This window comes from Microcaecilia unicolor, chromosome 7, assembly GCF_901765095.1.
Source record: "Microcaecilia unicolor chromosome 7, aMicUni1.1, whole genome shotgun sequence".
Lineage (NCBI taxonomy): Eukaryota > Metazoa > Chordata > Amphibia > Gymnophiona > Siphonopidae > Microcaecilia > Microcaecilia unicolor.
In genome coordinates, this window is record NC_044037.1 from 43023958 (window position 1) to 43040544 (window position 16587).

Here is a 16587-nt window from a genome sequence, read left to right on the forward strand (position 1 = left end):
ATTACTATACTCTATCTATGGAAAGTTATTCCATATTATACTTCCTCTGTGTACATCCGTATGCTGCACAAGAGGCATATTTGAAAATATAGATGAGATTAAATAAAAATGCTACCAACATAGTTACTTAATGCTAGGGTTCACCTTGGGGGGTCAGCACTCAAGAAAAGATCTGGGTGTGTTACATAATACCCTGGTCTCTTCTGTTCAGTGTGCAGTGGCCAAAAAGCAATCAGAATGCTAGGAATATTAGGAAAGGGATGGTAAATAAGACCCGAAAAAACTATAATGCCTTGTATCGCTCCACGGTGTGTCCTCACCTTGAGTATTGCGGTTCAGTTCTGGTCGCCATGTCATAAAAAAGATATAGTGGAATTAGAAAAGGTTCAAAGAGCAACCAAAATGATAAAGGGATGGAACTCTTCTTGTATGAGGAAAGGCTAAAGAGGTTAGGGTTGTTCAGCTTGGAAAAGAGACGGATGAGGGGAGATATGATTGAGGTCTACAAAATCCTGAGTAGTGTAGAACAAGTAGAAGTAAATCAATTTTTTACTCATTCCAAAAGTACAAAACACTAGGGCACCACTCGAGGAAGTTACATGAAAATACTTTTAAACAAATAGGAGGAAATATTTTTTCACTCATCGAATAGTTAAGCTCTGGAACTCTTTGCTACATGATGTGGTAACAGCGGTTAGCATATCTGGATTTAAAAAAGGTTTGGACAAATACCTGGAAGAAAAGTCCATAGTCTGCTATTGAGACAGGCATGGGAAGTATGCAGTGTTGCCACGATTTGGGTTTCTGCCAGATACTTGTGACCTGGCTTGACCACTGTTTGGAAAACAGGATACTGGGCTAGACGGACCCTTGGTTTGACCTAGTATGGCTACTCTTATGTTCTTATGTATGTAATAAAGAACAACAACATGGATGCAGCAGCTCATAGGTTTGTTTGCTTTGTTTTGAGTGTAAGCAGAATGACAGCTTCAACTTTCTGATGTCATGCCTTCTCAATCAAACCTCCTTGGTTTTAGATTACCTAGGTTTGGGGTCCTGGTGTAGTATACCCTCTTTGGCTGCCCTCAAGCCTGCCTGAACCAGTGGTTTCACCTGAAAGGTAACAGGTTTTGTAAGAACCCTCTGCCTAGCAACTGACCCATCAATTCCCTCTGCCCCCCCCCCCCCAACCTACCCTGTTTTCTGTATTAGTTGGTTGTAGGTTAAATATTAACCTCTAAACAGTTTGCTTTGGTCTTGGATTATAGTTTTGATTATTTGCCTTTACAATCAGTGCGAAACATAGCAAGCAGATGCTTTACTACAAGACCCTGTGTTTGATTTAATATGCTGATAGAAAGCACAGTACATTATAAAATGAAAACAGCTAATTAATGTGGCCTTATGGATAATGCTGCAGCTGCACAGATCACCCTCAACAGCAGGGCCAGGCAGTGCTCACTACCTTTCGGGTATCTATTTTCTGAACCACAGTCACTCACATGATAGACAGCAGGGGCGTAGGTACAGGTGGGCCTGGGTGGGCCCAGGCTCACCCCAATTTCATCTCAGGCCTGCCCACCCAAGCGCACACACACTGCCGCAGCCTAGCGACCACGGGTCCAGAGCAGAAACGGCACCCGCTCTGGCTCAGCTAATGATGATCTCTCCAGACTCGCAGCGGCAAACTGGCGGGCGGCGGCAATAAAAGCATAAAGCAGCCAGGCTCCTCGACTCCGTCCTTCGCTTCCCTGCCCTGCCCTCTCAGCGTCCCACCTTCCTCTGATGTCATTTCCTTTCGGGCGGGCGGGACGCTGAGAGGGCAGGGCAGGGAAGCGAAGGACGGAGTCGAGGAGCCTGGCTGCTTTATGCTTTTATTGCCGCCGCCCGCCAGTTTGCCGCCTGCGAGTAGAGAAGGAAGGAAGCCATTTAGAAAATCTCTGTTTCTACTCCCCTGCGCAGCCGTCGCCGTTCACTCAAACCACAGCAAGCAACCCGAGCTGCTGCCTGCATCCACGTGTCGTTCTTTATTGTTGGTAAGCAGAGGGAAGGATGGGACTGGGAGGGTTGGTGAGCAGAGGGAAGGATGGGTCTGGGAGGGGTGGTGAGTACAGAGTATGGGGAATGGGGAACTATGAAGTGGGTGAAAGATGGGGGAGGAATTTAGGAGACTGGGTAAGGGAGAGACAGAGGGGGGAATGGGAGTGCTGGAGAGGGAATGAGAGGGAGATGGTCAAAGGGGAGAGAGAAGAAATTGCTGGACATGGAGGGGAGGGCAGGGGAGAGAGGAGATTTGCTGGATATGGATGGATAGATGGATGGAGGGAGGGCAGGGGAGTTGCTGGACATGGGTGGATAGAGGGGATGGCAGGGGAGAGGAGAGTTGCTGGACATAGGTGGATGGAGGGCAGAGGAGAGTTGCTGGACATGGATGGAGGGGAGGGCAGTGGAGAGAGGAGGGTTGCTGGACATGGGTGGATGGAGGGGAGGGCAGGGAGAGAATTGTTGGACATGGATGGAGGTGAAGGAAGGGAAGACAGGAAGGAGATAGAAGAAGTTCTGGACATGGATGGAGGGGAGGGAAGACAGAGGAAGGAGATGCACATGGATGGAGGGGAAGGGAGAGAGAAGAAATGCTGACATGGATGGAGGGGAGGGAAGAGAGAGGAAGGAGATGATATGAGGGAAAAGGAAGAGAAAGGAAAAACTGCACATGGATGGAGAAAATAGGCAGAAGCTGGATCCACTGGACAGTCAAGTCTGCGGAGGACCCAGCTTTTACTTACGGATGTAGAGCAAGAAATGAAGAAGAAAAGAGGAAAGTAAAGAACTAAATAGAAAGGAAGCCCTGGAAACGGAGTTAAGAGGTCAGATAGCAGCAGAATCGGATACTGGGCCAGCATGATAAGAAAAACAAAGTCACCAGACAACAAAGGTAGAAAAAAATCATTTTATTTTCATTATAGTGTTTGGAATATGTCCACTTTGAGAATCAGGTGCTCAACATTAAAAGTTTATATTTATTTACTTATTTATGGCATTTTATCCCACATTAAACATGAATTAGATTGGAACCTGGGATCATTTAATTTTATTTTTCCTGGCGAGAGTAATGCATTGCCTCCCCCCCCCTCCCCCCAGGCTCTCTCCCCAGCTATAGCCAGCTCTGCAATTTTGAGGGGAGGTGGGGGAGGGCGCAGAGGTGGACCGGGGAGAGAGCCTGTTGTTAAACATTTACCAGCAAACCACTGTCTAGTGCCCACCCATCCAACCTGTTGGCCCACCCAAAAATTGACTTCTGGCTACGCCACTGATAGACAGTCTACAAAAAAACAACTGTGACAGTCTCTCTTCTGCCCACAGCACTGCTATTAAGGTACCAGTTAATGTTTATGCCAGATTTTCTTCCTGAGTAGAACTCATTTGTGGAGGGCCTTATGAAGATGACTGCTTTTGGCAAGAAACTCATTTTTGTTGTAGTTTAATTTCATGAGCTGCAGTAAAACAAAGTATCCCACACCCATCTGTCACTGTTCAAGGGTTGCCTATGTTTTTCATGTTTTGGTCAACATAAATCTAGGCAGTGGCTAGCAGAAGTTGTTACATATGCGTTGTGTTTGTGGATGTGTACTATGGTGTATGTAAGAAAACAGTGTACACCCAGGGGCCAACAACAGCCCGAGATAGCACTCAAGCATTTTATCAGATGTTCAACCACACAGAAAGGGCAGAAAACTAGGATCAGGAGGAAGCTCAGCAGCAGCACTGCTAAAAGTAAATGCAGTGTGTGTACAGCAGTCACCTCCTCCCATTTCTGAGATTATAAGCCCCAAAAGAAAGGGGAAAAGGCGGGGAAGTGTTTTCTAAACTTTCCATTCCATTCCCACCCTCCATGTAGACCTATCTTGAATACCTCCTCTCCACTGCAACCCTGACACCCTCCCCCAGACCCACCTCAGACACTTCACTCTCATTCCTCCCCATTCCACCACCTCAGAAGCCCTTCTCACACCAGGCCCACATCACACACTCACTATGTACCTAACATCCTTCTTCATTGTTCTTCACACACACACACACACACTCACACACCCTGCCTCACATACCACCAATATCCCAGCCGCATCACATTCACATGCCTCCCTTTCACACACTCCATACATATTATCGCCACAGTGCCACTAACATACATATGCCTACTCCCACACCTCAGACCACTCACCCACAACAGATACACACCACACAGCCCTACTGTCTTAAGTACCTCTCTATATACCTCACATGTACCCCTTCCCCGTCCAACACACCAAAATCCCAGCCCCATACACACTGTATCACAGATACCCTTCAATTTCCACACACAAGACCACCTCCCCACACATACCCCAGGACCTGCTAACTTGGGAGAGATAGAGGGGCATAATTGAACGAAAACGCCTATCTCCATGGGCGTTTATCTCCGAGAACGGGTCCGTGAAGGGGCGGACCGAACCGTATTTTGGGAAAAAATAGACGCCCATGTTTTATTCAACAATGTGTGAGCTGGGCGTTTTTGTTTTTCAGCGATAATGGAAAATGAAAGCACCCAGCTCAAAAACGAATAAATCCAAGATATTTATTCGTGGGAGGGGCCAGGATTCGTAGTGCACTGGTCCCCCTCACATGCCAGGACATCAACCTGGCACCCTAGGGGGCACTTTTACAAAACCAAAAAAACAGGTAAAAGAGCTCCCAGGTGCATAGCACCCTTCCCTTGTGTGTTGAGCCCCCCCAAATCCCCCTCAAAACCCACTGCCCACAAGTCTACACCATTACTATAGCCCTAAGGGGTGAAGGGGGGCACCTACATGTGGGTACAGTGGGTTTGGGGGGGTTGGACGACTAATAAGCATTAAGCAGCACAATTGTAACAGGTAGGGGGGATGGGCCTGGGTCCACCTGCCTGAAGTCCACTGCACCCCCTAACAACTCCTCCAGTGACCTGCATACTGCTGCCAGGGAGCTGGGTATGACATTTGAGGGTGAAAATAAAAAATTGTGAAACATCATTTTTTTGTGGTGGGAGGGGGTTAGTGACCACTGGGGGAGTCAGGGGAGGTCATCCCCGATTCCCTCCAGTGGTCATCTGGTCATTTAGGGCACTTTTTGGGGCTTTATTCGTGAAAAAACAGGGTCCAGGAAAAGTGTCCTAAATTCTAGCTAAAAACGCATACTTTTTTCCCATTATCTGTGAAATGCGCCCATCTTTGTTCGGCAGATAACCACGCCCCAGTTCCGCCTTCGCCACACCTCTGACACGCCCCCATCAACTTTGTCCGCATCCGCGACGGAGTGCAGTTGAAAACGTCCAAAAATCGGCTTTCGATTATACCGCTTTATTCGTTTTTGTGAGATAAACGTCCATCTCCCGATTTAGGTCGGAACTTGGGCGTTTTTCTCATTCGATTATAAGCAGGATAGTGTTATAGGGGCCTATTCAATCCTATGTACACCACTACACACAGCATAATTGTTTTATTGCCAGAGGAAGCATGTCTGTTTGTGAAAAATTCCTCTCTCAAATAGGAAAGTATTGGGGTGAATAACAAAAGCACAATGGTCCACTGGTATACATGGAGGGGCATTTTCGATATGGCGTCTAAGTTGGACTTTGGATGTTTAGTGCTAAACATCCCAAATCCAAATAGGAAATACAGACATTTTGAAAATGGCTATCTTTTTTTGTTGAAATACCATTGGTAACATCTTTTTGTGATTTGTGCGTTTATCTTTTCAGGTCATTTTTGAACAAAAAAGAAAAGTTCAAGTGAAAAATGTAGAAAATCAAGCCATTGGGATGTAGGAGGGGGACAACATTTTTAGTAGACTGGTCCCCCATACATCCCAGGAGAGCAGTGGGGCACCCTAGGGGACACTGCTGTGGACTTCATATAAATGCTTTCAGGTACACATCTCACTGTTGCTCCCTTATCATATCTACTGAGCCCTCCAAAACCCACCCAAAATTTACTACCTCCAACTGTACACAACCACTATAGCACTTATAGGTGAATGGGGGCACCTATATATGGGTACAGCGGGTTTCTGGTGAGTTTTGGAGGGCTCACAGTTTCCACCACAAATGTAACAGGTGGGGGGGGAGGTATGGGCCTGGGTCTACCTGTCTACAGTGCACTGTACTGACCACTGGACTATGCCAGGGACCTGCATGCTGCTCTAATAGACCTGGCTATAACATCTGAGGCTGTCATAGAGGCTGGTAAATACTATTTTTATTCACATTTTTGGGGGGGGTGGGAGAGGGGTCAGTGACTACTGGAGGAGTAATGCGGAGTCATCAATGATTCCCTTCAATGGTCATCTGGTCAATTAGGGCATCTTTATGTGCCTTATTCTTTCCAAAAACAGATCCAGACCAAAACCTTGAAGTTTCAGCCCTAGACATTTTCAATTTGTTTCCATGATGGCTGTAAAATGTCCAAAGTGTTAGGAACACTGTAAGCCCACCCTCATCCCACCCCTGAAACGCTCCCAACACACCCCCTTGTGACTTGGATGCACTGCAGATAAATTGCATTGATAGACGTCTGCAAAATAGGTTTTGAAAATACTGATTTGGATGTTTTGAGAAGAAACTCGTCCAAATGCTGCTTTATGACACTTTTTGGACATTTTTCTCTTTTGAAAATGAGCCCCATAGTGGTGCAAAGGGGTCATAAATTTGTTAGGGAGCCACAAAGTGAAGTACAGAGCACCTTTTCACATTGATTAGTACACGCACACAGGACACAAAGACAAAGCACTAACACATGAATCAAACACACACATACAAACCTAAACATAATATAAACTATTTGGATCATCCTTGAGGAGTATTGCAATACACACCCAAAAATGTTCTGGACATCATTGTGGTATATTGCATGATTCACAACATTGCACTTTATGCGGTCAGACCTGCAGCTCAAACCTGCCATTTGTCCTCAATCTATTGTGAAAGGGAACAAGCTCCTGCAGAAAGCTTTGGAGTATTACTTTTCATTTATATAATACTGACAACTTTGAAACTGTTTGACCCAGTATTCAATGTCATTTATAGCAAGAGAACTATGGCTTTACAAGTATTCGGCACCAGATATATACAAGCGCTTACTGTGGAGTTAAAATAAAGGCAGAATTATGTTCCATGCACTAGAACTGTGGTATGAAGTGATTGTTGGATCATTGGGATGAAAGAGAGTAAATCTTAGAGCCTCGCTAACATCAATTCAGTTTTTAATGTCTCGCTAGAGAACTGCATGAAATAGAATTCACCGAAGGAAAAGCAAATTTACTTACCTGTAGCAGATGTTCTCCAAGGTCTGCATGACATATATTACCTCAGAAGGATGATGTCACCGATGGAGCCCCATCATAGATGCTGCTCAGTGTACAGAAGATTCCTGAAGCTTTTGGTAGGTTCGACTGTGCATGCGCTCATGCCTTCCAGCCTGCCCGACTCATAGGAGACCTGTAGTTGGATAAAAAGAACATAGAGAATTCAACTCTTAGGGGAGGTGCAAGTGATGTGGTAATCTGTGTCCTGCTGTTCTCAGAGAACAGAGGACAAGCAGGACAGTAGATTATCACAGATGAGAATATCTAGCTACTAGGCTCACTGAAAACAACAGTCAGTAGAGACTTGCAACGGCAAGGTCAACCAGACCAATAAACAACTAAAAATTTCTTTTTATGAAGATGCAGCCCAGAACAGAAACAAATGGGCTTAGGAGGGTAGAGTTGGATTATAGACTTCAAACAAATTCTGCAGAACTATCTGACCAACCCAGCTGTCACGTCAGGTATTCTGCTCAAAATACAAATAAAGAAACAGATGAAGAACATCAGGAAATTACAATATAAATTTTTTTAAAACGATCAAAACCACAAACTACATTACTACTACTACTACAATCAAGAATCAAAACAATTAAGTCTTCAAAGCTTTACAAAAAGAATAATAACCTTTCACCAAATGTATTTCTGAATACAATGCCTAATACTCACCTCTCAACACAACACGAACAAATTCACCACCATTAACACACCAAAACTGAATCTTCCAATTTCGGACACACTAAAAATTCTTGTAGTTACCATTGATCGACACCTAACTCTTGAGAGTCACGCGAAAAACACAACCAAGAAGATGTTCCACTCAATGTGGAAATTAAAAAGAGTGAGACCTTTCTTCCCAGGGGCCGTCTTCTGCAACCTGGTACAGTCGATGGTACTCAGTCATCTGAACTACTGCAACACACTCTACGCTGGCTGCAAAGAGCAAATAATCAAGAAACTTTAGACAGCTCACAACACAGCAGCCAGACTCATATTCGGTAAAACAAAATATGAAAGTGTGAAACCCTTACGAGAAAAGCTACATTGGCTCCCACTCAAAGAACGCGTCACGTTCAAAATATGTACCCTAGTTCACAAAATCATTCACGGAGATGCCCCAGCCTACATCTCAGACCTGATAGACTTACCACCCAGGAATGCTGAAAAATCATCCCGCACATTCCTCAATCTTCACTTCCCCAGCTGTAAAGGTCTAAAATTACAAACTAACACATGGGTCAACCTTCTCCTACTTGAGCACACAATTCTGGAACGCGCTGCCGCGCAGCTTAAAACGATCTATGAACTAACTAACTTCTGCAAACTACTGAAGACCCATCTCTTTAACAAGGCATACCACAAAGATCAACAAATGTGAACTCCTACACATATATCCAGAACTGTCTTACAATATTTGCTTGTCACACTGCTATCATGTTTTATCATTATCATGTTACCCATGATCCTTATGTAATACTAAATGTCTATTTTCTTATATATTTCCATCATTCATGATGTATTGTAAGCCACATTGAGCCTGCAAAGAGGTGGGAAAATGTGGGATACAAATGCAATAAATAAAGATTATTCCATAGACAAACTCCCAAAAACAAAAAGAATGAGAAAATAAAGCTTTAAATCTAACAAACCTAATAGTCAGAACAACTAAAAGCAGCTGATTATGACTTCTGGTGGATCTGAACCCTGGTTTCCCTAATGCTCAGTCTGCTGCTTTAACCATTAGACTCCTCCTCCACACCAACAGACTAACTATAAAATCACTCATTCTGTTATTCCAGTACTACAGTCCTAGAACAGCGGCACAGTTTTCTCTAACTTGTGAATCTATTATTAGCTGTATTATTTTAATTATAAGAAACATATAAAGGAATAAAATGTGTAAACCAACAAGGGAAGCCAACAAACAGAGGAACAAGCCAGTAGCCAGGGAAGCTTTACTTTTGAATAGAAAATTAGAAGCAGGGTCTATATAAAATGGGTGCAAACAGGGCAATTACCTTAGGCCTTCTTGCTACTGAGGGCCCCAAGCCTGCCTGAGGCTGGAGAAAACACAGAGAAGCATAATCGAACAGGGCGCCCAAGTTTTCCTGAGGGCGTCCTTGCAGGACGTCCCCACGAAGGGGCGGGAAAACCCGTATTATCTAAACAAGATGGGCGTCCATCTTTCATTTCGATAATACAGACGGGGCCGCCCAAATCTCCACATTTAGGTCGACCTTAGAGATGGTCATCCCCGATTTTCAGCGATAATGGAAACCGAGGACGCCCATCTCAGAAACGACCAAATCCAAGCCCTTTGGTCGTGGGAGGAGCCAGCATTCATAGTGCACTGGTCCACCTGACATGCCAGGACACCAACCGGGCACCCTAGGTGGTACTGCAGTGGACTTCAGAAAAAGCTCCCAGGTGCATAGCTCCCTTACCTTGTGTGCTGAACCCTCCAAAACCCACTCCCCACAACTATACACCACTACCATAGCCCTTAGGAATGAAGGGGGGCACCTAGATGTGGGTACAGTGGGTTTGTGGTGGGTTTTGGAGGGCTCACATTTACCACCAAAAGTTTAACAGGTAGGGGGGATGGGCCTGGGTCCACCTGCCTGAAGTGCACTGCAGTACCCACTAAAACTGCTCTAGGGACTTGCATACTGCTGTCATGGAGCTGGGTATATTTGAGGCTGGAAAAAAAAAAAAAAAATATATATATATATATATTTTTTTTTTTTTAGGGTGGGAGGGTGTTAGTGACCACTGGGGAAGTAGGGGGAGGTCATCCCCAATTCCCTCCGGTGGTCATCTGGTCATTTAGGGCACATTTTTGTCGCTTGGTCGTAAGAAAAAAAAGGACCAAGTAAAGTCGGCCAAGTGTTCGTCAGGGACGCCCTTCTTTTTTCTCATGTGTTAAGCACGGCCCAGTCCCACCTTTGCTACGCTTCCGATACGCCCCCGGGAACTTTGGTCATCCCTGCGACGGAAAGCAGTTGAGGGCGCCCAAAATTGGCTTTCGATTATGCCGATTTGGGCGACCCTGAGAGAAGGACGCCCTTATCTTTTGAAAATGAGCCCAACAGCCTGCCAGTGGACTTTGAGGTCCCCTCTCAAATTTCTGCCCTGAGCCCCAACAAGCCTAACATCAGCTCTAATTGCAAAGGACTGAGGAAGAAAAGTAGGGGGGAGGTCTAGCCACCATAGCTAATCTAGAAATGTATTAAGTTGATCAAATAAAAGACAACCTTTTTTTGTTTGTTTGTTTCTGTATCTTTATTTCAATGCAAGCAATGGAAGGGCAGAACTAGGCCTAGTCCTTATGCATTCTGCCCCGACCCAACTGTAAAAGTATAAAACATCCTCTAAATATGCTGAAGGGGAGTGAATGGCTGCAGGAACAGAGATGCTGTCACAGCGCCTCCCTTCCCCCACTAACCTAACAGAAGCAAAGCAATGCAGTGATTGCTGGCACCAGGGAGTGTAAGACACAACAAGCAACAAGAGAGAAGCATAATAAAGCAAGCAACAGCAAAACATCTGCACTGTAGCAACAATATTATAATTGTTATGGGATTTAGAAGAAATTTCAGCCTGTTCTCTCAATATGGATCTGGCTTTAGAGAGAAGTCTGCTCTGGGGCTGAACAAGTGAAACAGTACAGAGGTTACTGTGTTTTCTTAAATGCTAGAGTTGAAGGTTTAACAAATCATACTACATACATCTCACACATTTCAAACATATGCTAATTTCACCCCTTTGTGTATATTTTTAAAACAAAGACAATTTCTTTATATTAGCAATTATCATGAGAAAGAAAATGAACATTTTAAGTCTGAAAATTAATGTTTTCTATAGGACACATTGTATTACACCCCAAGGGACATCAGGTATAATTGGCTACACTGGGGATACTCTCAACTAAGCCCAGACGTCACCTGCATGTTCCTTAGGTTGCCAAACTGCTTAACCAATATTCGGCACTGTTAGATCAGCCCTCCTTGGAATCTTCTTCAGGTTCCTGGGTTTCCTAAAAGGGGAAGTAGCCAAATACCAAATCGTAATGAAAATACCTCCCACGACTATCAGTAAGAAGGTTTATAGTCACAGGCTGTGTATTTTATTTAATGTAGTTTAATAATTTTAAGGGGGAAAAAACCGCCTCAAAATGTTTGGACTAAAACCAATGCACAAAATATAGACGATCCTGTTGACCAATCTCTCGGTCTTTAAGGGATCTGTTCATTATCATTAGCAGAAAAAAAAAACAAGAATTTGATGCCACAGTATATGATACTCATCAATATATGAACGATAGTCAACAAATGAATGTAAAAGCACTTAGCTCTCCTTATTCCAATGTCGAATCATTGCCACAGCTTCCTTTCGACCAGAAGGAAGCTGTTGCAATGATTCGACATTGGAATAAGGAGAGCTAAGTGCTTTTACATTCATCTGTTGACTATCGTTCATATATTGATGAGTATCATATACTGTGGCATCAAATTCTTGTTTTTTTTTCTGCCAATGATAATGAACAGATCCCTTGAAGACCGAGAGATTGGTCAACAGGATCGTCTATCTTTTGTGCATTGGTTTTAGTCTAAGCACTTTGAGGCGGTTTTTCCCCCCTTAAAATTATTAAACTACATTAAATAAAATACACAACCTGTGACTATAAACCTTCTTACTGACAGCCGTGGGAGGTATTTTCATTACGATTTCCTAAAAGGGGAACATTACAATACCCAGAATATCAATGTCCTCTCTTCCTTCCAAGCATACATGCCAGAGCACTCCTAATATTAAGCACACTCCCTGACTGTATCCAGGAAGGGGTAATTTCCATCAAGTTTGGCATCCTCAATCATTTTGAAAATCTGGCTCCTATACCTCCAAACAGACTTTCCCTCATCCTTTTTTCTCCATTTCTGAGGATTAAACTGTCATTGTCCCAGTCCCCTCAGTCTGTCACCTTGGCATCATCTTTAACTTCTTTCTTTTATATCTACATCAAAAATATTGTTAAATCATGTTGGCGCTTTATCTATAGATGCCAAGTTACCCAGTTCCAGGCTGGAGACATTTTGTCAGTCCTGGTTTTGAACTTACATCCCAAAGCAGTGTGGATTTTGTAGTGCCTGATCCCGCTCATTGAAATAAGTGCTGTATGTCCTATAATGCACCAGGATGGAGTAGTCAGAAATCTAGAACAGTCCCAAAATCTCCAGCCTAGAACTGGGTAACTTGGCATCTTTGTAATCTATTACATCACCACAATGTGTTCCTTCCTGAAGAATAGTGGATCACAAACTATATTGGCCAACGAGTTCCTCTCATTCTGCACCAGTACAAGAAAAAACTTTAGTAAATAGTGTTCTGGAGTGCAAGAGATGTATGTATCACAATTAGGGGTCCTTTTACTAAAGTACAGTAAAATTTTGCAAGTACCACACATTATAGAAATGATTTGTAGCAGTAGTTACAACAATTAATGTGCAGCAAGCGCTAAGCCTGTGCACCAGCACTTCCCAAACCATGGGACGCAACTCCACATGCTGCATTTGGTGTCACAGCCTAGGCAGGCACTATATAGTGTGATAGTCACATCCAGGATAGTTGGGTTAAGGCAGTTTCAGTTTGAAATACAAGTCCCAGAAGGCATTGCAGGCAAGGAGCCAGGGGGTGAGATGAAGAACTCGGACTGGACTCCTAGCTGCAATCGGGGAAGACATGGGTGTAAGCTGGCAGGATGTGTAGAGTGGCTGCCACTAGGGGGAAAAAGAGATAGGAAACCCTGTGTGCAGGAGCTCCTCATTAGTCTAATGCTTAACTCAGCTGGTATGGGGGTGGGGGAAGCTAATGGAAGGAGAATGATTGGTTGTGAAAGCAGAAGCCAGGGATTGATTAGGCAGGTGGGAAGAAGTACTACTACTACTATAAATCACTTCTATAGCACTACCAGTCGTACACAGCGCTTTACAATTGAACATGAAGAAGACAGTCCCTACTCAAAAGGAGTCCCAGGGGAGTTCAGTTCAGGAGGAAAGAAAAAGTGAGAGAGAAGCAGTGGCAGGGAAAATCCCTTGGGTGTGGGAAGTCCATAAAGTATTGAAACCTCCTGAAGGTAAAGGCTGCTTTGTGATTTAACTGGGATGATGAACTGAATGAACTGTTTGTCTTGGGAATTGAACTACTGTTTACTGTGCACTGGATAAAGAGCCCAGACTGAAGCTGACTGTGAGCCTGTATTGAATCCTGGTAGGTGCTGGCAGCCTACTGCTTAAAGGGGACTATTTGCCACACATTTTCAGGTGGCTTACATGTGTTTAAGATTGAAGGTGAATGCTGCTCTTGGAACCGTGTATCAGGTCTACTAGAAACCTGCATGGAATAAAAGCCTTAAGATTGAAGTTGCTGGTGGACATTTTTTTTTTTATTGTACCAGGAGCGCTCTCCCTGGTGACAATAGGCATGTCATTATGGCATACCTTGGTGGGGTCACAGGTGTTGCTCCAGCTACAATCATAGAGTCTCCACCAAAAAAATGTTTGAGCAGCACTGCTGTGCACTAACTGTTACGGATGTTCCTAGTAAGTAGCCATTGTGACAGAGACAGGGGATCCCACCTCAAGGACGGGAAGGTTAAAAGTCAGCCTACCACAAAATCCCCCAAATCTATAGGAAACTCTGGCCAAATAAACCAGTCTAGGAAATATATTGCCCCAGAGCAGAGGAGGAGCCTATAGAAGCCATGGGAAGTAGAAAAAGAGAATGCATTTTTTTTCACCCTGGAGAAGGGGCAGGAGGATAAACCCCCTTCAGGAGAGACCGAAGGAAGGAAAATGAGAAGTCCCATAGAACTCAGGAAGGGGAGGGCAAGGCAGTTCTGGCCAATGGAAGACCAAGAAAGGGGGACCCAATCAGAAAGAAGAGAGAAAGTAGAGCTTTTAAGGTTCCTTTCTTCAGGTTAAAAGAAGAAAGGAGGGAGTTTCTAGAAGTCTCTGAGTCTGGTTTGGGAGGTTGAAGAAGAGGAATTACCTATGGACATCACTGAATGGGACAACCAGGAAGAAATGGAGGTGGAGGTAGTTTTCCTTTTTGTTGTTTGCTGAAATGTTTTGTAGGAAGGCCAGTTGAGGAGGCAACTGGCTGTGAAAGCAAGTGGATGGTGGCTTTCCTCCTTGTCCTTGCTCATACTACCTGGGCAGGAAAAGGCTTTTGATAAGTGGACTGAAGGATACTGTGAATCATTTTTTTTTTCTGTGGACTTTTAAGTAGCAACCCTTTTGGAAACAAAGAGAAGTCTCTCCCAAGGAAGAAGTTACTAAAGGGGAAGCAAGCAGTTATAATAAGAGGCCATAGGGCCCTGTTTACTAAGCAGCACTAAAGGCGCGGTAAATGTTAAAGACACCTATAGAAATATATGGGTGTCTCTAGCATTTAGCACGCGCTAATTTTAGGCACGTGCTAAAAGCACTAGCGCATCTTAGTAAACAGGGCTCTAAGGAACTTGGGACTGATGCCTAAAGCTTACTGTGCTCGGAACATCTGATTTTGACCAGTTCAATCCAGTTTTGCGTGCACGTTATTCAGCAAGTAATGCAAATGTGACTCTCTAGGGAACTTACTCTATCAGTAATCCCCTATACAATGGGGGATTACATACACAATAATCTAGCAACTTGCAACTGCCAGTAAGCAAACTCACTATTTACGTCTGTTCATTTTGTTTTTACAGGTTACTTATGCAATTTTTGGGACCAGAGCACTGCATCAATTACCTAGTCATTAGAATACTAAGAGGGAATTTTAAAACAATCCAGACACATATAGAGTTGACAACCTTTTGACAGAGAAAAACCTGACACCTACCCCACTCCATTCCCTTCCCTCAACTTGCCCATGCCCCCCTTGGCCTGCCCTCAAGCCCTGTCCCAAGAAATGCAAATGATAGTCCATCCCAAAGAGTGAGATTGAAGCCAATGAATGAAGTTCTTCTTGTGATGCATTTGAAGTATAAGTTTGGCACCAGTGGTGAAGAGACTGATGTCTGAGGAAGGACTGCTGGCTACTCTATTGACAAGTAATGCCTTCATGGGCAACTAAAATTTGATTTTTGTATCATGGGTGACATTACATATTTTAAACTCAATTATTTCAAGTACTTACCAATATTAAACCACATACACATCTATAGATATTTAAAAATTCCTCAAAGAGGCACTGAGTCATAATTTAGACATGTCTGCTATAAAGACAACCACCTCAACACATATCAGATCTGCAAAATGTTCCAAAATCTTGCCTGATGCTATGACAAACTAAAAATTACATTAAAGTTTTAGTGTCACCTCAGGTCAACCCACAGTCCCTCCACTGCAAAATATTATGCACAAACATACAAAAACACACTCGGAAGAATTTTTGGGAGATTTGATGCAGAGGTTCAAATGGCGGTCAAGTCAGACATTTAAGAACTAAATAGTCCTAGGCTAGTGTAGGTGATCTTATGGGTGGCTTAAGATTTTCATAAACCTCCTCACTATTGGATTTTTGGTTATAGGTTGATTGATGGAAAAATCATGAAAATCAGCCAACACTGCTACATGCATTCTCACAGATGACGTAGAGGCCTGAATTTTAAAGATGTAACAGGCAATCCAGGATAATGGACAGTTGACAATTATAAGAATTATGGTGTCGAGTGGAACACCATTGTGAACAATTAGTCCACTTAAATTGATAGGCCTTCCTAGTTGATTCCTTCCTGGCTGCTAATATAACATCAAGGACAGCTGGAGAAAAATTAAAAGGTTGTTCTAGCCCTGATTAATTAGCCAGGCTGTTAGTACTATGGTATTTAAGCTGGGATGTAGGAGAGCTCTGTCTTTCTGGGTAATGGGGTTGAAGTCGTGAGGAAGGCTATTGGGGCCTGAATCGACAATCTCTGTAGGTAGGGGTACCAGGACCGGTGAGGCCAATCTGGAGCTATGAGGATAATCTTTGGTTTGTCCTGCAAAATCTTTTGTACAGTCCTGTGAATGAGTGGAAAAGGCCGAAACACATAAAGGAACTGATGCTTCCATGATATTACGAAAGTGTCTGAAGCTATTCTGTTCTGTGCTAGAAGCTTGGAGCAAAAATTAGTACATTTGGTGTTGATTGGGTATGCAAATAGATCTATTGTTGGAGTTCCCCATT

At 43.7% G+C, this 16587-nt stretch overlaps 1 protein-coding gene across 1 annotated transcript in view; it reads right to left on the reverse strand.

Moving 5' to 3' along the window:
• The window catches only part of ADGRG4 (adhesion G protein-coupled receptor G4), a 194138-nt gene extending 186771 nt beyond the window's left edge, over nt 1–7367 (reverse strand). The window contains exon 1 of the mRNA XM_030209905.1: nt 7339–7367. Within this exon, the coding sequence (XP_030065765.1) occupies nt 7339–7367 (29 nt within the window). The remainder of the gene's footprint in view (nt 1–7338) is intronic.
• Between the last annotated feature and the right edge of the window lie 9220 nt (nt 7368–16587).